At 47.9% G+C, this 23,861-nt stretch overlaps 1 protein-coding gene across 3 annotated transcripts in view; it reads right to left on the reverse strand.

The window, feature by feature from the left end:
- Nucleotides 1-23,861, reverse strand: part of NLN (neurolysin) — a 158,465-nt gene that overhangs the window by 40,967 nt on the left and 93,637 nt on the right. For all 3 annotated transcript variants that reach the window (XM_033930104.1, XM_033930086.1, XM_033930096.1), the window contains exon 10: nucleotides 6,667-6,853. In XM_033930104.1, coding sequence (XP_033785995.1) covers nucleotides 6,667-6,853 — 187 coding nt within the window. The remainder of the gene's footprint in view (nucleotides 1-6,666; nucleotides 6,854-23,861) is intronic.

Consider the following 23,861-nt stretch of genomic DNA (forward strand, 5'->3'; position numbering starts at 1 on the left):
ATCCTAGTCAGCTTCTGGCAATGCTGCTGATGCACCCTGGAAGCCCAAAAACCCCCTGAGCGAGCCTTGGCTCACTGCTAGACTTCATGAGTATCCCAGCTATCCAAATAAGCTCTCCACATCAAATTAACTAATTCAGGAAAAAAGGCATTACTAGGCAGCAGTGAGTCCCCTCTAGGTAACTCTGCCTTATGTCTCTTGGGCTCCATGGCTACCACACTCTTATGCTTAGGTACACAGCTGTTCTGGGGCTCTGGAAGGGATTTTCTCTGAGAAGACCAGCCCCCCCCAAAGGTCCTCAGCCCTAGAGACCAAAGGGGAGGCACTGAACTTCTGAAAAGGGAATTACGAAGGAATGAGACTCATGGTGGGGAAGAAGATTAAGAAGAGGATAAGTGTTGATGCTTCATATTAGCTATGCTGTATTTACTCATTGCTGAAGCAGAGTTAACATTTATGTATAAGTATTGTTTTCTTTTTCTGTATTGTTGCTCACTGACCTATAATTCCAATAAACTGATTTAAACTAAAGAAAAAAAGAAGAGGATAAGCACTGTAAAAACGCTAGAGCAAGCATGGTCCCTTTTAAAGGACACAGTCACCGAGGCGCAAAATCTATATATACTATGTATCAACAAGAGATCCAAGAGGAAAAAGAACAAGGAACTGGTGTAGCTCACTGAGCGGTGAAGGAAGCGATCAGAGACAAGACGACTTCGTTTAAGGAATTGTAGCCACACTGTAGCCCAGACCAGGGCTCTACAGCACTCCAAGTGGTTACACCTAAATAGTATACCAGCGTGTGACCCGGGATGGAGTCACCCTACAGGAACGGACTGCAATTAGGAAGGAACTCAAACTGAAAACAAAATAAAGTCCCAACAACTGAGGTTGTTAGAAAAATAGTTCAGTTTACTTATTCCTTAATGTAGGTAAGCAGTTCATCATACATTTGCAACATTTGTCAGAATAGCCATCAATAATGCAGCAACAAACTTCAAAACAGGTAGGCAAACAAAAATAGCTCCCAAAATCAAGTTCAACCAGGTAGCTGAGTTTTCCAGCTCACCCTAGAGCTAGTGCAAGCCTGCTCCCAAGCAGCTTGCTCAATTCACACAGTTATAGTTCAGGAAACTGGCTTCAAAAATGCATCACAGTTGAAAAGAGAGAGAGAAAAAAAATATACAAAATAAAGCTTCTGGCAGCATTGTATTTGTGCCAGGTAAGGAGAGTGTCACAGGTTTTGCCAAAAACAAAAGCCACTGCAAGGGCCTTCAAAATCCCACCCAAGGTGACAGCAAAACCTCTCCCCAATCACACTCCTAGCTTTCCAAAAATAAACCACCAAAATAGTCCAAACAGCAAACAGTCAAAAATTCACAATTACTGTTTGCAGCTTGAGGCCCAGTCCACCTGCATGGGCTCAGGATAATCAGTTTCACACACTGCACAAGCCTCTTGAAAGTCCATGGGCACTACATCCAGGAATGGCAAGTCTTCAGCTTGTCCAGCCTCTGTTAGCTCCATAGGTGAGGGTCTATTGCTCCTGTTTGGCCCAGGTGGTTCCTCAGGGAGGCAAGGTCTGAACTTCCTCCCTAGCCGGCCTCTCTGACTGATTTCAACTACAGGCTTACATACTCTAGGGGCGTGCCCTATTCTGGGTGAGTCAGCAGACCTGCCTGGGGCTCTTGGGCTCCCCCGGTGGCAACTCATGCCCAGATCTCCTAACTCCTCCTCAGACAATTCAGGTTCCCCCTGCTGGTCAAAGGTATTATTATCAGAATCATAACCTTGGGAGATCTTGGAATTTCCCTTCTGGGTTTTCCCTTTTACTTTTCTCTCTGCTCTAACTGGGACCTTGGCGGGCCTTGTGTCGGACTGGGTTCATAGACAACGGCGCGAAAGACAAAAGCGCGCACCGACAATTGAGCGCAGTGCGGAGGCGTGCGCCGCACAAAATTACAGTTTTTAGGGGCTCCGACGGGGGTTTTGTTGGGGAACCCCCCCAGTTTACTTAATAGACATCGCACCGGGGTTATGGGGGATTTGGGGGGTTGTAACCCTCCACATTTTACTGTAAACTGAACTTTTCCCTAAAAACAGGGAAAAAGTTAAGTTTTCAGTAAAATGTGGGGGTTACAACCCCCCACACAACGCCCCCACAACGCAGCGCGATGTCTATTAAGTAAAGTGGGGGGGTTCCCCCCCACGCCCCCCTGTTGGAGCCCTAAAAACAGTAATTTAGAGCGGTGCGTACCTCCGCGCTGCGCTCCATTGTCTGGGCGCGCCTTTGTCCCGGCGCGCTTTTGACCTGACACCGTCGGACTGGTCACAGAATTGAAAAGGTCAAAAACGGACAAAAATTGGAAAAAGCACAAACAACATCAAAGCAGGTGCCATAAGGCGGTAAGAGGGTCCAAAAGAGACTACGAGGAAAAAATAGCCAAGGAGGCAAAAAACTTCAAGCCATTCTTTCGATATATTAAGGGGAAACGATCCGCGAAAGAAGCGGTGGGGCCATTGGATGACCATAGAATAAAGGGAGTGCTAAAGGACAAAGCCATTGCCGACAAACTAAACACATTTTTTGCATCTATATTTACCGAAGAGGATATACATAACATACCAGAAGCCGACAGGTTATACGCAGGAAACGAAGACAGGAAACTGACAGGGTTGATGGTCAGTCTAGAGGTATGCAGGCAGATTGATGGGCTTAAAAACGATAAATCCCTGGGACCAGATGGCATCCATCCGAGGGTAATCAAGGAACTGAAAGGAGCTATAGCTGAACTGCTTCAACTAAAAGCCAATCTGTCGATCAAATCAGAAAGGATTCCGGAAGACTTGAAAGTGGCGAATGTTACGCCGATCTTCAAGAAAGGTTCGAGGGGAGATCCGGGAAACTACAGACCGGTGAGTCTGACCTTGGTACCGGGAAAGATGATAGAGGTGCTGATAAAGGACTGCATCATTGATCACCTTGACAGACACGATCTGATGAGGACCAGCCAGCACAGCTTCAGCAAAGGAAGATCTTGCTTGACGAACTTGCCGCACTTCTTCGAGGGAGTAAACAGGCAGATAGACAAGGGTGACTCAGTCGACATTGTACATCTGGATTTTCATAAGGCGTTCAACAAGGTTCTGCATGAACGACTACTTTGAAAAATTGCGAGCTATCGAATCGAGGATGAAATACTCACGTGGATCAAAAATTGACTGGCGGATAGGAAATAGAGTGTGGGGGTAAATGGACAATACTCGGACTGGAAAAGCGTCACCAATGTAGTGCTGCATGGTTTGGTGCTTGGACCCGTGCTCTTCAACATATTTATAAACGACCTGGAAATTGGTACGATGAGCGAGGTGATTAAATTTGCAGACAATACGAAATTATTCATAGTAGTGAAGATGCAGGAGGGTTGTGAAGACATGCAACGAGACATAAATACGCTCGAGAAATGAGCCGCAACATGGCAAATGAGATTTAACATGGATAAGTGTAAGGTGATGCATGTCAGTAATAAAAATCTTATACATGAATACAGGATGTCCGGTGCAGTACTTGGAGAGACCTCCCCCCAGGAAAGAGACTTGGGAGTACTGGTCGACAAGTCAATGAAGCTGTCCGCGCAATGTGCAGCGGCGGCAAAAAGGGTGAACAGAATGCTAGGAATGATTAAGAAGGGGATCATGAACAGATCGGAGAAGGTTATCATGCCGCTGTACCGGGCCATGGTAGGCCCTTGCCTGGAATACTGCTTCCAACATTGGTCGCTGTACATGAAGAAGGATACTACTTGAAAGGGTCCAGAGAAGAGTGACTAAAATGGTTAAGGGGCTGGAGGAGTTGCCATACAGTGAGAGATTACAGAAACTGGGCCTCTTCTCCCTTCTCCCTTCACCCTCTCCAAGGTAGAGAGACTGAGAGGACACTCTCTAAAGTTAAAAGGGGATAGATTCCTTACAAACGTAAGGAAGTTCTTCTTCACCCAGAGAGTGGTAGAAAACTGGAACGTTATTGCGGAGGCTGTTACAGGGGAAAACACCCTCCAGGGATTCACAACAAAGTTAGACAAGTTCCTGCTAAACCAGAACGTACGCAGGTAAGGCTAGTCTCAGTTAAGGCACTGGTCTTTGACCCAAGGGCTGCCACGTGAGCAGACTGCTGGGCACAATGAACCACTGGTTTGACCCAGCAGCGGCAATTCTTATGATCTAATGTTCTCCCGTTCCTTCAGAGAAAGGAAAATGGTAAAACCAGAGGACATAATTTGAGGTTAAGGGGTGGTAGATTCAAAGGCAATGTTAGGAAATTCAACTTTACGGAGAGGGTGGTGGATGCCTGGAATGTGCTCCCGAGAGAGATGGTGGAGAGTAAAACTGTGACTGAGTTCAAAGAAGCGTGGGATGAACACAGAGGATCTAGAATCGGAAAATAATATTAAAAATTGAACTAAGGCAGACTTGCACGGTCTGTGTCTGTATATGGCCATTTGGTGGAGGATGGGCTGGGGAGGGCTTCAATGGCTGGGAGGGTGTAGATGGGCTGGAGTAGGTTTTAACGGAGATTTTGGCAATAGGAACCCAAGCACAGTACCGGGTAGAGCTTTGGATTCTTGCCCAGAAATAGCTAAGAAGAAAAAATTTAAAAATTTAAATTGAATCAGGTTGGGCAGACTGGATGGACCATTTAGGTCTTTATCTGCCGTCATTTACTATGTTACTATGTTAGGGTGCTGGTCTTTGACTAGAAGGCCACCGCGTAAGTGGACTGCTGGGCTTGATGGACCACTGGTCTGACCCAGCAGTGGCAATTCTTATGTTTGCAGATTTTCTATCATTTTCCTCATTGCAGATGATCCTGCTCTGTGTTTACTGTATCTTCTAGATATATTGTCACAGAGAGATGTGATGAGAGAAGAAACCTCACAGTGCCCGGAAATTATAGGTGAAACAAGGACTAGGGAGCGGATGTCACCAGTTCTCAGTCTTAAGCCTGCTCCTAGAACCAGACAGGGAGAGAAAATAACCTTACCTAATAAGCCCCAAAAGAAGGAGAGCACTGCAGGGACCCACTTATCCTTACCTCTGAATCTGCTAGGGTTAAGAAACCAGAAATCCCAGCAGGCACTAGGCAGGTGAAAGGGAAACCTAGAACTGGATTAGCTCTTGCAGTTAGCCCAGCTGCAACCAGGGCTAATCTGCAGGGAGGTTACCATAGCACTGCAACTGAGAAAGCTAGAATCTGAGCTGGTACTAGAGGCAATCAACCCAAAGCCAGTGAAATGGGTGTGTCTTCTAGGCAATGGAGGCAGCCCCAAGCCCACAGAGTGCCTGAAACCTCAGAGAAAAGGAAACCTGTGCAGCAAAGGATTCTAAGGAAAGAAAGCAGTACTTCACAAGGAAGGCAGGTAGGAAACATCTGGAATGAGGCTTCCGATAATTCTTCTGATGGTGATTATAAGGATATTGAAATGCCAGAAGAATTGTTTATGAATGATATAGAAATGGAGCCTGAAGAGTTGAGTGGGGTTTGAAGAAATGGACACATAAGAAACCTGTGACATGTAAAAGTGCTGTTTCAAGTAAAGTGGTGCTGCCTCACCAAAATCTGGTGAACAGAAAAGTTAAGACTTAAATGGCTGTTTTGAATAATTGCATTGAGACTGTGTGCAACCTGACCAAATAGTGCAAACAGGTTGCAAAGTTCTGAAAAAGCCATTTTTGTTGTTCTGGAAGCTGACAGAACACATCCTGAGAAAGTGGCCTTTGAAACTTTTGTATTACCAACTAGTTTGGAATTAGTTGGGCAGGGGATCTGAAAATACCCAGATCTGGTAAGGGTGGAAGAATCCTATGCTTAGGGTGGAAGTTTTTGTTTTACCCTGGAAAGTGCTTCAGAGGCAAATTATAGAAGTCTGTCAGATTGTTATAATCCTTATACAGAATAAGCATGGGGAGCCAACCGGCTAATTGGTCACCCAGAAATATTTTTTACTTGAGATTTTGATTTTTGGAAATGGTTGAGTATTGAGGGAGATTTGAGTGTTGATCACCTCAAGAAGAAGATTTGTACAGGTAGAATATAGAGTGATAAATAAAGAGAAAATTCACACTGAACAATTTGTGCAGCAACATTTATTTTTGTTTGCATATCCCGCTACCCTCCAATCCTCGCCTTACTACTCGGCTGAGGTTTGGATGACCCGGGTCAGGGCTCTGGTCTGATTCAGTCCAGGCCTTACCTGGTCACAATATATATTGTGATGATGATACATCAAGCATTGACTAAGCTTGAAAAACTTGAAGGCCGGACAACTAGTTTTGTTCCAGATGCTGGGAACAACTATTTGTGGCACAGCTTGAGCTTACAGATGTTCTTTTGTCTCTCAGATGTGGCTATCAAAACCATGACTTATATGATCCTGGATATACAACCAAGTGAGCAAAAATAGAAGGAAAACAGCCTAGCCTAGTCTGCAATACAATCCAAATCTGAATCCTCCTGTACCATATTTATGTATGTTTATTTTCAAAAATTTTAGTCTCAACAATTCATACTTTCTTAAGATACACAGAAGCAATAAGTAGCCTTTTATGTTTTATGTTAATATTTTTACATTATTTACTTTCATGTTTAAGCTTTTTACAGATAAATACCTATATTTGCTAGTCTTGAAGTAATCAATTTCTCCAGCAGGTCATCAGGGATGAGGTGCCCATCTTTGTAATGCTTTGAAATCCGTTTTAGTATCTCTTTTTCCCATACCCAATTCTCAAGCATCTGAGATGGCACTTCCACAAAGTCAGTTTCCACATTTGTTCCACTAAATCTGGCAAAACGTGTCTGTAAAAAACAGAATAAAAATTAATTAGTATACTGTAACAAACCAACACCACCATTTTTCTGTCCTTTCAAACACTGTAGTTATTTTTTTTTATTGCAATACAGTTACAAATATAACATCAAGAAAAGATTAACTCCCTGTTTTATGAAGCCGCGCGGCAACGGCCCCAAAACCCTTTAAATCTCTATGGGCTTCGGGGCCGTTACCGCAGCATAGCCGCTAGCGCGGCTTCGTAAAACAGACCCTAAAAAAATTTTCTTCAAGCCCACATATTGAAGAGCTACCAAAAGAAAAATAAAACAGATAAATCATAATAATATAAATTTCAATTTAACTGGAAGCAAAATTATCTCATTCTTACCCTATTTTAAACCTGAAAAGAAATTATTTAGAGGAATTCGCATCTTTAAACAAAGTCTCCAAATTAGTCGGGTCCAAAGTAACCAGACACTTACAAGGATAATAAAAAAAAAGAAAAGAAAAAGAAATACCCTCTCTTGCTAAAACTGTAGGTTTAAGCAAAAGGAAGGATTTCTGTTTAACTTGAGTTTGTTTAGACACGTCAGGGAACATCATAACTGTTCGCAAAAGGTAGGTTTTTTTTTCTGAAAACACATTTTCATAATTGATTAATTAATTTAAAAAATTATATACCGCATAGAACTTTGCGGTTTCCATATGACATACATAGAATCTTGTTTCCCTCCGATTATTACATATAACCTAGACATAGACATCTTGTTCTCCTCAGAGGACATTATTACAAGCAAAGTAGATCTCTTAGATATTAACATCTCTTTCCCCCCCATTGCCTTTTACAAAGCCGCATTAGGCTTTTTTTTTTTTTTTTTTTAACCGGCCATGGCGGAATTAGCTCTGACGCTCATAGAATTCATATGAGCGTCGGAGCTAATACTACTGTGGCCAGCAATAAAAAAAAGCCAAACATGTCTTCATAAAGGGGGGGGGGTTAAATCTTGTTAAGATTGTTAAAATGAAATTTATTCTGTAAAATGAAATATGGGTGTTGAGCGCTTTCATTTTGCAGTGTGACGCTGGACGTTGCGACTAAGGGGAGGGTTTTTATAACTGTAAATGAATAAACTATACACTATAAACTATTATGAAGTACTTAAATTATCTACTTCAGGGGTGTCCAACTTTTTGGCTTCCCTGGGCTGCATTGGCCGAAAAAAATGTTTCTGGGGCCACGTAAACGCTGCAGCAAGACAGAGGAGGGAGCCGGCATGATGGTAAACACCCAGGGGCAGCAGAGGAAAACACTGCATTGCCCTTGACCGGGACTGCACAAAATACTTCACGGGGCCACATGCTTATTCTGTCTTTCGTTGTACTTCTGTTTTTCTAATTGTTGAGCTCAATATAATACATTTAACAATAAAATCAGGTTCTAAGCAATCTACCATTTAACCACAAGCACATTTACACTGAACCAGTTTCAGCCACAGTGAATGTTAACGTTTACCCTGCGTATGTCTGAACTGCTGCACAGTATATGAATGGATACAGCTATTATATGACAGCACTACTCAATTCCAGTCCTTGAGTGCCATAGGTAGGCTAGGTTTTTAGAATATCCACAATGAATATTCATGTGAGAGATTTGCATACACAGCCCTCCTTGGTATTCAAATGTCTCTCATGTATATTTACTGTAGATATCCTGAAAGCCTGACCTGTCTGTGGACCTCGAGGACTAGAACTGAGTAGCCCTGTTGTATGATCTGCTTTAAGGGATCTGCCAAAATCTTGTGACCTGGACCAGCCACGGTAGGAGACAGGATGCTGGGTCTAATGAAATGTGACAGTGCAGTAAGAGGGGCTGTGTGAGCAGGAAGCATATATAGAAGAGAGCAAAAACTGCTCCCAGAACACCATCAGTGGTGAAGCAGGCACGGTGGGAGAGGAGTGGTTAAGGAGGCACCAGTGTGCAAGTGAAACAGAATGAAACTACAGCCCAGTTTGACTCTGTATGGCTTTCTTATGTTCTAAAATATGGATTTAAATCCTTTTTAGCTGGGCTGCTATCTGTCACTTTAAGAAAAATGTATTGCAGTTTGAAAGGTTATACAAACCAGCTTAAAAAAGTTATCAACTAGTAGTTCCTCTTCTCAATACAGTTTTACCTACATATGCCAAGCCAATGTGCTTCTAGTTCCTGTTTTTTTACGACTGCTTTGACAATTTCTCAGTGCCATGGCCTGTGTATTACTGATACGAATATAAGACATGGGTTACTAGCAGTAATTCTTTTCAAATTCTGTTTCTAAGGCAGAAGCAAAATGTACTTTTATGCAATTTAATGCATTAGCAAACACAATCTAGTTTAGAAACACCACTTAGAAGATACAATAAAGGGATGAACATTCCAAAAATGCAAGTCCCCCCCACCAAAAAAAAGAGAGAAAATAAAGCGGCAGCAATACCTTAAAACAAGCCTCAACAAATATTTTTTAGGATCCAGGAGCAGTCCAAAATCTTGGAACCAGATTTGGAACAATTGGACCTGTTATTTATTTATGTGAATTTATCAATCACCCAGTTATAATTCTATAACAGGGCACCTATTAAAAGCATTGTTTATGGAGCCTATTTTAAGCCAATTCTACAAAGAAACAAAGGTGTCTTTTTAAAAAATAGAATGCTAGTTCAAGTGGCAGAAAAAGCACAGTTACTTACCGTAACAGGTGTTATCCAGAGACAGCAGGCAGATATTCTCTACATGTGGGTGACGTCACCGACGGAGCCCCCTAGCGGACGTTTTCGCAAGCAGACTTGCTTGAAGACCTTCAAGCTTGCAATTGGCCCGCGCATGCACGCATGCCCCTCCTGCCCAGTCTAGAGCAGTGTTCCCTCTAAGGTGAGTGCATGAGTGATCACTCACTATTTTCAGTGGCGTCGCTCATACACTTTCTCCTGTCGCTCACTCGAGGGCGGGCGGAGGTGAGAGGAAGTGGCGGCGGCCTGTATTTTAAAGTTGAAAGATGCAGCGGCGGCTCCTCTCAAGATCCCCGACTGCATCGGACTTCCGACGCAGGTGGGGATTCGTGAGAGGAGCCGCTGCCATGTCTTCAGTGTCGTACCAAGAGGGGGGGGCGGTCCGCCCCGGTTGTGCACCCGCCCTAAGGCTGCAGTCGGAGAGGAAGGGACTTTCTCTCCGATGGCAGAATTGACGTCGGGGGAAACAGAGAGAGCTTGGGGCAGCCGCAGCGGTGGCTTTGGGGCTTGTTTCCCCCGATGGTGGCAGCAGTAGCTTTGTGGAGGGTAGGGAGAAAGAAAGGGGGCAGGCAGGGAGACAGAAGGGAAACAGAAAAAAAGAAAGGGGGCATCAAGAGAGAAAAAAAAAAGAAAGAGCAGGGAGAGAGGAAGAAAAGGTTGGGGGAGGGAATGAGGTCTGAAGGAGAGGAAGCATACAGGCTGAAAGAAGGGAAGAAAGATTGGATGCACAGTCAGAAGATGAAAGTGCAACCAGAGACTCATGAAATCACCAGACAAGGTGGGAAAAATGATTTTATTTTAAATTTAGTGATCAAAATGTGTCTGAATTTATATATGCTGTCTATATTTTGCACTATGGCCCCCTTTTACTAAATCGCAATAGTGTTTTTTAGTGCAGGGAGCCTATGAGCGTCGAGAGCAGCGCTGGGCATTTAGCGCAGTTCCCTGCGCTAAAAACTGCTATTGTGGTTTAATAAAAAGGGAGGGGGGTATATTTGTCTATTTTTGTATGGTTGTTACTGAGGTGACAATGCATAGAGTCATCTGCCTTGACCTCTTTGAAAAAAACCCAGAATAGGAATGATAATTAACATTTTCTCAGCGTATAGTGTGCTTTGTGTTTTTTTATTTTATTATTGGTAGATCATTTTAAAGTAGCTCGCAAGCCCAAAACGTTTGGGGCCCTGAGCTAGAGCGTTGAAGCTGTGTATTTCTATTTTATCCCCCCTTTTACAAAACTGTGGAGCGTTTTTTAGCGCCAGCCGTGGCGGTAGTAGCTCTGATGCTCAGAATACTATGAGCATCAGAGCTTTTACCACCGTGGCTAAAATCCACACTACAGTTTTGTAAAAGGGGGAGGGGTTAGTTTGTGATGACATATTCCATACTAGGCGAAGGTGTTTTCTGTGTTCTGTGTGTTCGAAAGACATGGTTTTCTGTTAGGATTGACGGTGTAGGATTGATCTGTGCTGGTCTGGCTTGTTTAGTTTTACAATGGGTGTATTGATGTACTGCTCACTGCAATATGTAAGATGCTGCCTTTTCCTAGGTACTCATGTGTGACGTGTGGCTTGTTACTAAAAATCATGTTTTTCGTACAGATGGGGGGGGGGTTGCCAAAAAATGATGGGCCCCGGGTGTTATAAATGCTAAGTATGCCACTATATGTAAAGATACCAGAAAGCTGGCGAAGCAAAAACTTTAAGTAAATTGTTATTCTTCTACGTTTTGAGTATTTAACCCTCCCACAATCTCATGGGCACTCGTTTCAAGTTTATTGAGATTTTGATTTAAACGCAATATCAAATATTTTCAATGCGTATAACAAAAATAAATTTGGGGAAATAAATAAAACTATTTGAACAATAAACATACAAACATATCCAAAGATGATTAAAAATACATAAGGAGTACAAGGATAAACTACATTTGTTTAAAAATGCGTCCTCCGTGCCTGCTCATAAATTTGTGGAGTATGTAACTTGTCGCTCATGCATATTTTTTTTTGCACACACCTCATCAATCCTTAGAGGGAACATTGGTCTAGAGCAGGGGTGCCCAACACGTCGATCGCGATCGACAGGTCACTCGCTCAGGCGACCCCAGTCAATCGCAGAGCGGGTTCCCTTCTCTTTTTTCCTCTCCTGACTGGCCTGCTCCTGAATTCTGCTGCTGCCTCCACTGCTCAACATTTAAAAAAAAACAAAAAAAACCGGCTTGGAGAATTTATGCTCTGGGGGCTAACGTGTGCTTGTACCGGCTTCCCTTCTCTTCCCTCTGAAACCGGAAGTTATGTCGGGGGAGGGGGGAGAGAATGGAAGCCGGCACGCACATGTTAGAGCCCCATTCGCGGGCTAAAGCGGGAGACAGGTCAGTGAAGCTTGCGATTTGCTGTTCTTGCTGCCAGGTCCTGCCTACTTTCTGTTTCCTCAAAGGCAGGACCCGGCAGCATTTCTCCCAATAGGTCGATCTTGGGCCGATCAGCCTTCCTCTCCCCGACGTCAATTCTGCCGTCGGAGAGGAAGTTCTGGCCAGCAGAACTTCCTCTCCGACGACAAAATTGACGTCGGGGAGAGGAATGCTGGTGGGCCCGAAGCAAGAAGAGCTTGGCCGGCGGCGGGTGGCTTTGGGGGCTTGTTATCCGATGGCAGTGGCAGTGGCTTGGGGGAGGGCAGGGAGGGAGAAAGAGGGCAGGCAGGGAGACAGAAGGAAAGAAGAGAAACAGAAAAAAAGAAAGGGGGCATGAAGAGAGAAAGAAAGAGTGGGCAGGGAGAGAAGAAGAAAACGTTGGGGGGGGGAATGAGGTCAGGAGGAGAGGAAGCATACAGGCTAAAAGAAGGGAAGAAAGATTGGATGCACAGTCAGAAGAAGAAAGTGCAACCAGAGACTCATGAAATCACTAGGTAAGGTAGGAAAAATGATTTTATTTTAAATTTAGTGATCAAAATGTGTCTGAATTTATATCTGCTCTCTATATTTTACAATATGGTCCCCTTTTACTAAACCGCAATAGAGGTTTTTAGCGCAGGGAGCCTATGAGCGTCGAGAGCAGCGCTGGGCATTCAGCGCAGCTCCCTGCGCTAAAAACTGCTATCATGGTTTAGTAAAAAGGGAGGGGGTGGGTATTTGTCTATTTTTGTATGGTTGTTATTGAGGTGACAGTGCATAGAGTCATCTGCTTTGACCTCTTTGAAAAACCCCCGGAATAGGAATGATAATTAACAATTCTATGCGTACAGGGTGCGTTGTGTTTTTTTTAAATTTTATTGTTGGTAGATCATTTTGACTTGGTCATTTTAAAAGTAGCTCGCAAGCCCAAAAAGTGTGGGCACCCCTGGCCTAGAGCATGCGTCTCCTCAGCGTGTCCTCAGTTCAGATAGCTAGCAAAGAAGCCAACCACGGGGAGGTGGGTGGGTTGCGAGAATATCTGCCTGATGTCCCTTGATAACATCTGTTATGGTAAGTAACTGTGCTTTATCCCAGGACAAGCAGGCAGCATATTCTCTACATGTGGGAGACCTCCAAGCTAACCAGAATGGGATGCAGGGAGAGTTGGCAATTTAGAAGAATAGATTTTGCAACACGGACTGGCCAAAATGGCCATCACGCCTGGAGAAAGTATCCAGACAGTAGTGCGAGGTAAACGTATGAACCGAGGACCAAGTGGCAGCCTTACAGATTTCCTCGAGCGGAGTTGAGCGGAGGAAAGCAACAGATGCTGCCATCGCTCTGACCTTGTGGCCTGTGACTCAAGCCGGCAGGAAGAGACCAACCTGAGCATAACAGAAAGAGATACAAGCAGCCAACCAGTTAAAAATGGTCCGCTTAGAAACAGAGCGACCCAAGCGATTAGGATCGAAAGAGAGGAACAGCTGGGGAGCAGAACGATGAGGAGCGGTGCGCTTCAAGTAGAAGGCCAGCGCATGCTTACAATCAAGAGAATGCAGAGCCACTTCTCCCGGGTGAGAATGGGGCTTCAGAAAAAACACAGGAAGAACAATGGATTGGTTGATGTAAAACTCAGAAACAACCTTAGGCAAAAACTTAGGATGGGTACGGAGAACCACCTAATCAAGATGGAAGACAGTGAAAGGTGGGGCCGCTACCAAGGCTTGAAGCTCACTGACCCGACGGGCAGAAGTGAGAGCAATCAGAAACACAATCTTTCAGGTAAGGAACTTCAAGTGAGCCCGCACTAGCGGCTCGAACGGGGGTTTCATCAAGTGAGCAAGGACCACGTTAAAATCCCAAACCACAGGAGGAGGTTTAGGGGGCGGATGAACGTGGAAAAGGCCTTTCATGAAGCGGGAAACCACAGGATGAACAGAGATAGGCTTCCCGTCAATCGGCTGATGAAAAGCAGCAATGGCACTAAGGTGGACTCGAACCGAGGAGAACTTGAGACCAGTGCCAGATAAGTGTAACAGATAGTCCAGGACAGCAGATAAGGAGGCAGACAGCGACTCCTGCTGTCGAGTAGCACACCAGGAAGAAAAACGGGTCCACTTCTGATGGTAACAGTGGCGAGTGGATTCCTTCCGAGACGCCTCCAGGACATCCAACACAAGCTGGGAGAACTGGAACGAGGGCATCAAGTCTTGAGGAACCAAGCCGTTAAGTGTAGAGACTGTAGGTTGGGATGAAGTAGAGAACCCCGACTCTGCGTAAGCAGTGAAGGAAAAACAGGCAGAAGAAGAGGCTCCCCGGAACTGAGTTGGAACAGAAAGGAGAACCACGGCTGTCGGAGCCACCGAGGAGCTATCAGAATCATGGTGGCACTCGTGGACTTGAGCCTGATAAAAGTCTTTAGAATCAGTGGGAATGGAGGGAACGCATACAGAAACAGGTTCGTCCAATCCAGCAGGAAAGCATCCGCCTCGAGTCTGAGTGGAGTGTAGACCCTGGAGAGAAGCGGGGTAACTTGTGATTGTGGGGGGATGTGAACAGATCGATGTCCGGAGTCCCCCAACGAGCAAAGACCTGACGCAGGGTCAAGGAATGGATGGACCATTCGTGAGGCTGCAGAAGACGACTCAAACTGTCCGCCAGACAATTGTGCTGGCCCTGAATGTAGATCGCTCAAAGGAATATGTTGCGGTGAATGGCCCAGTCCCAGAGCCGCATCGCCTCCTAGCACAGGGGTAGGGACACCATTCCCCCGTTTGTTAATATAATACATGGCGACCTGGTTATCTGTGTGGACCAGCACCACTTGGTCGCGAACCAGGTGACAAAAAGCCTTCAGGGCGAGGAAGATCGCTCGAAGCTCCAGCAGATTGATGTGACAAAGTCGGCTGGCACTGGACCAAAGACCCTGAGTGCGAAGACCATCCAGATGAGCCCCCCAGCCGTAGTCGGGACCTTCTGCGGAGGAGGGGCATGAAACAGAAAACCTCTGGAAAGATTGGAAGAGAGCATCCACCAACAGAGAGACTGCCTCAACAAAGGAGTGTTCAGTTCTGGAGACCACACTACTAGAAAGATATGCTGTGAATTGAGTCAGTTCAGCGAATGGCCACCAGGATGGTCTCAGGGCTCAGGGATCTCGCGTATAAAGAAAGGCTAAATAAATTGTAGCTGTACTCACTTGAGGAACAAAGAGAGAGGGGGGACATGATTGAGACGTTCAAGTATGTTACAGGCCTTATCGAGGTGGAAAATGATATCTTCTGTCCTATAAGTCCCTCGACCACCAGAGGGCATCCGCTGAAAATCAGGGGAGGGAGGTTTCGTGGTGATTCCAGAAAATACTTCTTCACAGAAAGGGTGGTTGATCATTGGAACAGTCTACCTCTGCAGGTGATTGAGGCCAGCAGCGTGTCAGATTTTAAGAGAAAATGGGATATTAACGTGGGATCTCTAAGGGAGTAAAGTCAGTGGGGAGGGTCATTAGAGTGGGCAGACTTGATGGACTATGGCCCTTTTCTGCCGTCATATTCTATGTTTCTATGACAGTGAGTCGAGAGACAGGGTCTCGATCCTGTTTCCATTGGGACACTAGAGTCCATTGAGGAATATGGAGGTGAAGTCTGGCAAAAGGAGGCACGTGAACCATGGAGGCCATGTGACCTAGGAGAACCATCATGAGCCGAGCTGGGGCCGAGGACAGATGGGCTACTCTCCGGCATAAGCGAACGAGGGCCTCCAGTCGAGGCCGAGGCAAGAAGGAGCGGAGACGAGCCGTATCCAGGACTGCTCCAATAAATTCCAGAGACTGGGACGGGCAGAGCTGAGACTTGGGCAAGTTCATCTCGAAGCCGAGGCTCTGAAGGAGCAAGATGGTTTGATTCGTCGCTCGCAGAACTTCGTGGAGAGAGGACGCTTTGATCAACCAGTCGTCGAGATAGGGAAATACCTGCAGGCTGCGGAGACGCAGGGCCGCAACTACCACTAGACATTTTGTGAAGACCCTCGGAGAGGCCGCCAGGCCAAAGGGAAGAACACGATACTGAAGATGGAGGTCCCCCACCCGGAATCTCAGATACTGGCGAGAGGTCAGGTGTATCGGAATGTGCGTATACGCCTCTTTGAGGTCCAGTGAGCACAGCCAGTCCCCCTCGTTCAAGAGGGGGTACAAAGTAGGAAGGGTGAGCATTCTGAACTGTTCCCCGACCAGAAACTTGTTCAGAGCACGGAGGTCCAGGATTGGACGCAGATCCCCCGTCTTCTTGGGTACCAGAAAGTACCGGGAATAAAATCCGGTGTTCCACTGGTCCGCGGGAACCTCCTCGACCGCCTGAAGGCGAAGCAGGGCCTGAACTTCCTGCAGAAGGAGAGGCAGCTGAGACCGAGCAGAAGGAAACTCTCTTGGAGGCAGGTTTGGGGGTACGTGACTGAAGTGAAGGGAGTACCCTTCCAGGATGATAGAAAGCACCCAACTGTCGGTGGTAAGACTTTCCCACTGAGCATAGAAATGATGGAGACGACCCCTGATGGGGAGGGGGGAAGGCTCCAGGAAAAAAGGGGCCCGAAGGCTCGGACTGGAATTGTCAAAAGGACGGCCCAGTCATCACCGGAGCCGGTGGCTGGGTCTTAGGTTGACGTTGCTGCTGCTGCTGCGGCTGCTTCGAAGGAGGCCGAGAGAAGGCAGGCGTAGATTTCTGTGGGTACCTCCGGAGAGGAATTTTGTATTGCCGAGCCGGAGGGGCCTTCGGTTTAAGTTTGACCAGAGAGGCGAGGGTCCTTTCATGGTCTGACAGGCGCTTGGTGGCCGCCTCGATGGAATCATCAAAGAGCTCAGGACCCACAAACGGGAGATTGGCAAGACGATCCTGCAGATTCGGGTCCATATCTACAATGCGGAGCCAAGCGAGGTGACACATGGCGACCGCAAAGGCCGTGATCCTCGAGGACAACTCGAAGGCGTCATATGCCACCTGAAACATATAGAGGCGGAACTGGGAGAGGGTCTCCTCGAGGAGACAAAACTCCTGATGCCAAGAATCCGGAATGTCCTCCCGGAACAAGCGGAGGGTGTCCACACAGAACCGGAGGTAGGACGTGAAGATAAAGTTATAGTTAAGGACATGATTCGCCATCTTTGAGTTTTGGTAAAGACGGCGACCAAATTTGTCCATCGTATAGCCCTCCCTGCCTGGAGGGACGGCAGCGTAAACCTTCAAGGGGTTGGACTTCCTCAAGGAAGACTCAACCACCGAGGACTGATGAGAAAGCTGAGAACTTTCAAACCTCTTAACCGGAATCGTCCGGTAACGGGACTCCAACTTGGAGGGAATGGCCATGACTGCATAGGGGGTCTCCAGGTTCCGGAGAAAGGTTTGCCGAAGAACCTGGTGCAATGGCAAGTGCAACGCCTTGCGGGGTGGATGATCAACACCCATCTCCTCCAGATATTCATGGGTATAACGGGACTCAGACTGGAGGTCCAGTTCAAGGTTGCAAAGTCGCACAACGGGGGCACAACTCAGTGCGGTGCTCTGCACCCAGGCACTCCACACACCAACGATGAGGGTCGGTGATGGAGATAACCCGGTTGCACTTAGTACAGTTTTTAAACTTGGAAAGAGGCCGGGACATAAGAAAAAAGATGGCCGCGGCCCCACGAGGCTAGGCGGCCAGAGCAAGACCAAGATACGAACTGAAAAATAAACAAAAGAAAGAAAACACAGACGCGAGCACAGCGACTCAAAATAAACAAATCAAACAAGCCGCGGTACAAGAGGGACAACGATATCGCGCGAAGTACCCATGTCTGAGATGAAACGAGTAAAAGAGGAGTTTCGAGAAGAAGACTCATCCTCCGGAAGAGACCCTGAGCGAGATCTGGGGGCAGCTGAGAAAGAGGGAGAAATTTCCCTCGAATAGTAAGCCGGGGCCTCAGAGTCCCGTGAATGGGAGACAGAAGAAGCCCTACTAAGGCATCTGGGGGACGTCGAGGAACGACCCCATGCTAGGTGGACCGGGGAAGACCCCGGGGTCCGAGGAATTAGCTGGCGACACCTTGGGGAAGACTGGGTAAAGGAAAATTCCTCCACTGGTTTCGAAGAAGACCCCTTAGAGGCTGGTATCTGCCTTAATGGGGAACACAACCCAGAGTCCAATTTGAGGACAAGCATGTGTCTAGAAGGTTTCGCGGTCGGAGACCTGCCCCGAAGGGGTGGAGAAAACCAGGACTTTTTAGGAGGGGCAAACCTCGACAAAGTAGCTGGGGAAAAACGACCCCCTGGCCTGGATCCCCGAAAAGTCACAGGTGACTCGGAGGAAGAAGAATCGCTTGAGGAAACCCATCAAGTCTTGCGGGCCGGGCCTCGAGACATGAGGAGACGCTCAGGCTGGTCAGACTGAAACTGGTTTGAGACCAAGGTCAGAGGCGTCGAAGTCGGGACCAGTTGGCTCACTACCGAGGAAAGTTGCGTGGTAAGAATAGCCTTAAGCATGTCCTCGAACATAGGCACTGAGACCAAGGATGGTTGGGTCTTAGGTGCAGCAGTGCGCTCCTTCGGGGGTGACCTTGAGGAAGAGTATTCCCTATGTGAGGAGGCACGCTTAGAGTGATGTCTCGAAGATGCTGACGAGGCGGCACTGACATGAGACTCGGAGGTAGACTTCTTTGCCGGCACACCTGAGGAGGAAAGAGGAGACTTACTTGAGGCCGGAGTAGCAGGAGGAGCTGAGGCCAGAGCCTTTGAGGCCGACGGGGACTTCAAGGCCGAGGACTTCGAGGCCGAAGTGCCCAACGAGGGCTCCGAGGCCGAGCTCGAGGCCTGTCCCGCAGGATCCATGGGGCCAGAGTTGGAGAATCTTGGCCACCCTCCTACGAAGAGCCTGCGGTTGCAAAGTCGCACAACGGGGGCACAATTCAGCGCGGTGCTCTGCACCCAGGCACTCCACACATCAACGATGAGGGTCGCTGATGGAGATAACTCGGTTGCACTTAGTACAGTTTTAAAACCCAGAACGAGGCCGGGACATAAGAAAAAAGATGGCTGCGGCCCCATGAGGCTAGGCGGCCAGAGCAAGACCAAGATACGAACTGAAAAATAAACAAAAGAAAGAAAACACAGACGTGAGCACAGCGACTCAAAATAAACAAATCAACCAAGCTGCGGTGCAAGAGGGACAACGATATCGCGCGAAGTAAGGGAGCAGTGCTTTGCGGAAAACAGAGAACTGAGGACACGCTGATGAGATGCATGCCTTAGACCGGGCGGGAGGGGCACGCATGCATGCGCGGGCCAATCGCAAGCTTGAAGGTCTTTAAGCAAGTCTGCTTGCAAAAAAGTCCGCTAGGGGGCTCTGTCGGTGACGTTACCCACATGTAGAGAATATGCTGCCTGCTTGTCCTGGGATAACAACCTTATATTTAAGGCACAATCACTTATGTCAGCTCTACAACTGATGTAAATGCCTGCACCTAGAGCATGGGTAAATTATAGTATATTATAATTTATGTGCTCACGAAATCACGTGATATTATGAACAAAGAAGGACATTTATTTTAAAAATTTCTATACAGTTTTATATCAAAGCGGTTTACATTCTTTGCTTGCTCTGAGGTTCCCTGCATCATTCCCCTTCATCTGAGTGAATTGTTCTGAATTTTAGGCTTTAAATCACAACAACTCAAGGTATCCTGTTGCATAATAGGGGGCTTAAAAGTCTAAAAAGAAACTGGGAAAGACTATGCCCTTGAAAGGTAATAAAAAAAAATGAGGAGCATTGAAAGCTTGGCGAGGATAAGATGGCAAAGGGGTTGAGAGTAACATCAACAATACTGCCAGAATTGCTGGTGACCGAGCTAATGGCAGCAGTAAAGGAATTGGAATCCAGACTGTACAAGCTTTCTGGTCTAATTACTAATCTAGAATGGCTAATTTCTGAAACAAAGGCTCGCACCAGAGAATTAGAGCAGAGAGTATCTACTGTCAAAGATACTTCACAGGCCATGTAAGGCAACCTGAAGACTTTGCATGCTCAAGTATGTGCACAGAACGAAAAATCTGAAGACCTGGAAAATTGTTCTCGGATGTGAAACCTTCACATCCTTAATATCCTGGAGACTGTGCCAGAATATCATCATGACTTGACAAAGAAATACCGATGCAGGAAGGCTTCAGTCCAATACGATTAGAATGTGTGCACCACATGGGGAAGGAAAAGAAAGGAGGCATATGCTTGAAAATGGTAATTGTGAAATTTCTTAACTATATGCACAATGTTGAGGCACTAAAACCAAAAGAAAAGTACTTACACTTGAAGTAAGTCTGTTTCAGGATTACTCGCCTACTTTAATGGAGAAACATCATAAGTTCCTCCCTTTAAGCAACAAGAGAAAATTGTGCTTTGGTTTTCTTTTTTGTATCTAGGAGTTTTAAAAAATTTGTCATGGAGGCCACTGGCATGTGTACAATTCAATTCTCAGGATAAAGTGCAAGATTTCATCAATTGCATGGAAACGTCAGAAGGGCAAAACTACTTGATGGAGGCGTTCCATTCCTAGCTAGTTGATTATCATCTTTTAAGCTTGATAATAATGACTTACCTGCTTTCTAAGGCCCAGATTCACTAAAGTCAGTGATCATTGCTAAACCTGATTTAGTAACGATTGCTGCTAACCGATCCGATTCACAAAACAGCCCACCGCGTGTTTTCCCCTCAATTGCCCTTTTTCCGATCCAGCCATACAAATTAGTAAAACCCCATACAAAATAGCCAAGCAATTGATTCATTACATTAGCTTGGCTATTTTGCATCAGGTTTTATGATCCTAAAACCCAACTGCTGTAGACCTGTTGGTAACTGTGTTACCAACATGTCTGCCTTGGGGTTTTTTTCAATGGCACAGATATTTTGCATGTATTACACACGCAAAATATCTGCCCAATTAAAAGAAAAAAAGCCTCCCAATAGTGCCCCCCTCCCTCCTCAAACCAAAAAATATGGCAGGAGGGATGCCCACTCCCTCCTGTCATCAGCCGCTCTCCCCCCTGGCACCAAACCTAAGAATGGCAGGAGGGATGCCCACTCCCTCCTGCCATCGGCCCCCCCTATCTTTAAGTCGGGAGCAGGAGGGGTGCTCAGTCAGTCCCTCCTGCTCCTCCACCGGCCGCCATCAGCAATGTGGGCCTTAGGCCCCTCCCCAGTGCATCATGTGATGCACTGGGAGGGGCCTGAGGCACCTGAGACAATCAGGGACTTATGGAAGAGCCGAAGGAAGTCCTTGATTGGCCACTGTTTTGGCCAATCAGAGACTTCCTTAGGATCCTCCCTAAGGAAGTCCCTGATTGACTCAGATGCCTCAAGCCCATCCCAAGGGAGGAGCCCAAAGCGTCTGAGCCAATCAGGGCCTTAGGCCCCTCCCTGTGCATCACCTAATACATCGGGGAGGGAGCCTAAGGCCCGCATTGCTGACGACGGCCGGCGGAGGAGGGACTGACTGGGCACTCCTCTTGCTCCCGACTTAAAGGTACTGGGGAGGGGGGATGCAGGGGGGGGCAATGGCAGGAGTGATTAGCCATACTTAGGTTTGGCGTGTGGGGGTTTATCAGGGGGAGTGTCTGGTGGCAGGAGGGAGTGGGCATCCCTCCTTCCATTTTCTTGGGTTCAGGGAAGGAGGGAGGGGCAATTTGTTGGGAGGCTTTTTTAAATTTTCTTCTAATTGGGAATATTTTGTGTGTGTAATATACGCAAAATATCTGTGCCATAAAAAAACCAAACCCCCCCCCCCCCAAAAACGGCAGAAACCCTGACAGGAGGCTGCTTCTCCTGTCACTACTGTCAGGGCACTGAGCGATTTGAGTCTGTGGGTTTGCGTGCAAATCATTTGCATGCAAACTTAATAGTGAATCAATCACTGTTGGAAAATCAGCCAGAGAATCAACCAACAGCGATTGAGTCGATATTTTTAGTGAATCTAGCCCTTACAGCTTTCCTGGATGGCTTACTTGGATTGCAAATTTAAATCATGGTTAATTGCACAATGTTATCTGAATGTGCTTGGCTAATCTCATTTGTATAATCTAATGGGTTGATGTGGATGTCCCTTGCAGCACATAAACATGACTCTGATGCCTCACCTCACTGATATGGTATCAGAGGAGATGTTTGTTTGTTTTTTAGTAGTTTGTGGGAGTTGGGGGACAGAAGAGGGGACAGGGGTTTGGATTTACCGTATTTTCGCGGATATAACGCGCGCGTTATACGTGATTTTACGTACCGCGCATACCCCTCGCGCGTTATATGCCTGAGCGCGGTATACAAAAGTTTTTAAACATAGTTCCCACCCCGCCCGACGCCCGATTCACCCCCCCAGCAGGACCGCTCGCACCCCCACCCCGAACGACCGCTCGCACGCGCTCCCACCCGCACCCGCATCCACGATCGGAGCAAGAGGGAGCCCAAGCCCTCTTGCCCGGCCGACTCCCCGACGTCCGATACATCCCCCCCCCCCCGGCAGGACCACTCGCACCCTCACCCCGAAGGACCGCCGACTCCCCAACAATATCGGGCCAGGAGGGAGCCCAAACCCTCCTGGCCACGGCGACCCCCTAACCCCACCCCGCACTACATTACGGGCAGGAGGGATCCCAGGCCCTCCTGCCCTCGACGCAAACCCCCCTCCCCCCCAACGACCGTCCCCCCCCAAGAACCTCCGACCGCCCCCCCAGCCGACCCGCGACCCCCCTGGCCGACCCCCACGACACCCCCACCCGCCTTCCCCGTACCTTTGTGTAGTTGGGCCAGAAGGGAGCCCAAACCCTCCTGGCCACGGCGACCCCCTAACCCCACCCCGCACTACATTACGGGCAGGAGGGATCCCAGGCCCTCCTGCCCTCGACGCAAACCCCCCCCCCCCCCCGCCGACCCGCGCCCCCCCTGGCCGACCCCCACGACCCCCCCCACCCCCCTTCCCCGTACCTTTGGAAGTTGGCCGGACAGACGGGAGCCAAACCCGCCTGTCCGGCAGGCAGCCAACGAAGGAATGAGGCCGGATTGGCCCATCCGTCCTATAGCTCCGCCTACTGGTGGGGCCTAAGGCGCGTGGGCCAATCAGAATAGGCCCTGGAGCCTTAGGTCCCACCTGGGGGCGCGGCCTGAGGCACATGGGCCAAACCCGACCATGTGTCTCAGGCCGCGCCCCCAGGTGGGACCTAAGGCTCCAGGGCCTATTCTGATTGGCCCACGCGCCTTAGGCCCCACCAGTAGGCGGAGCTTTAGGACGGATGGGCCAATCCGGCCTCATTCCTTCGTTGGCTGCCTGCCGGACAGGCGGGTTTGGCTCCCGTCTGTCCGGCCAACTTCCAAAGGTACGGGGAAGGGGGGTGGGGGGGTCGTGGGGGTCGGCCAGGGGGGTTGCGGGTCGGCTGGGGGACGGGCGGAGGTTCTTGGGGGGGGGCGGTCGTTGGGGGGAGGGGGTTTGCGTCGAGGGCAGGAGGGCCTGGGATCCCTCCTGCCCGTAATGTAGTGCGGGGTGGGGTTAGGGGGTCGCCGTGGCCAGGAGGGTTTGGGCTCCCTCCTGGCCCGATATTGTTGGGGAGTCGGCGGTCCTTCGGGGTGAGGGTGCGAGTGGTCCTGCCGGGGGGGGGGATGTATCGGACGTCGGGGGGGGCATCAGGCTTTCAGGATGGGGACAGACCTTCAAGGGGGGACAGGACTTCAAGGGAGGACAGTGCACGGAAGTCAGGGGGGGTGAACGGAGAGTCGGGACAGCGCACGGAAAGTCAGGGCGGGCGAAAGGAGAGTCGGGCAGCATGCGCGTTATATGCCTGAGCGCGGTATAGAAAAGTTTTTGTACATATCATCGTGATT

Source organism: Geotrypetes seraphini, chromosome 1 (genome assembly GCF_902459505.1).
Source record: "Geotrypetes seraphini chromosome 1, aGeoSer1.1, whole genome shotgun sequence".
In the NCBI taxonomy this organism is placed as follows: domain Eukaryota; kingdom Metazoa; phylum Chordata; class Amphibia; order Gymnophiona; family Dermophiidae; genus Geotrypetes; species Geotrypetes seraphini.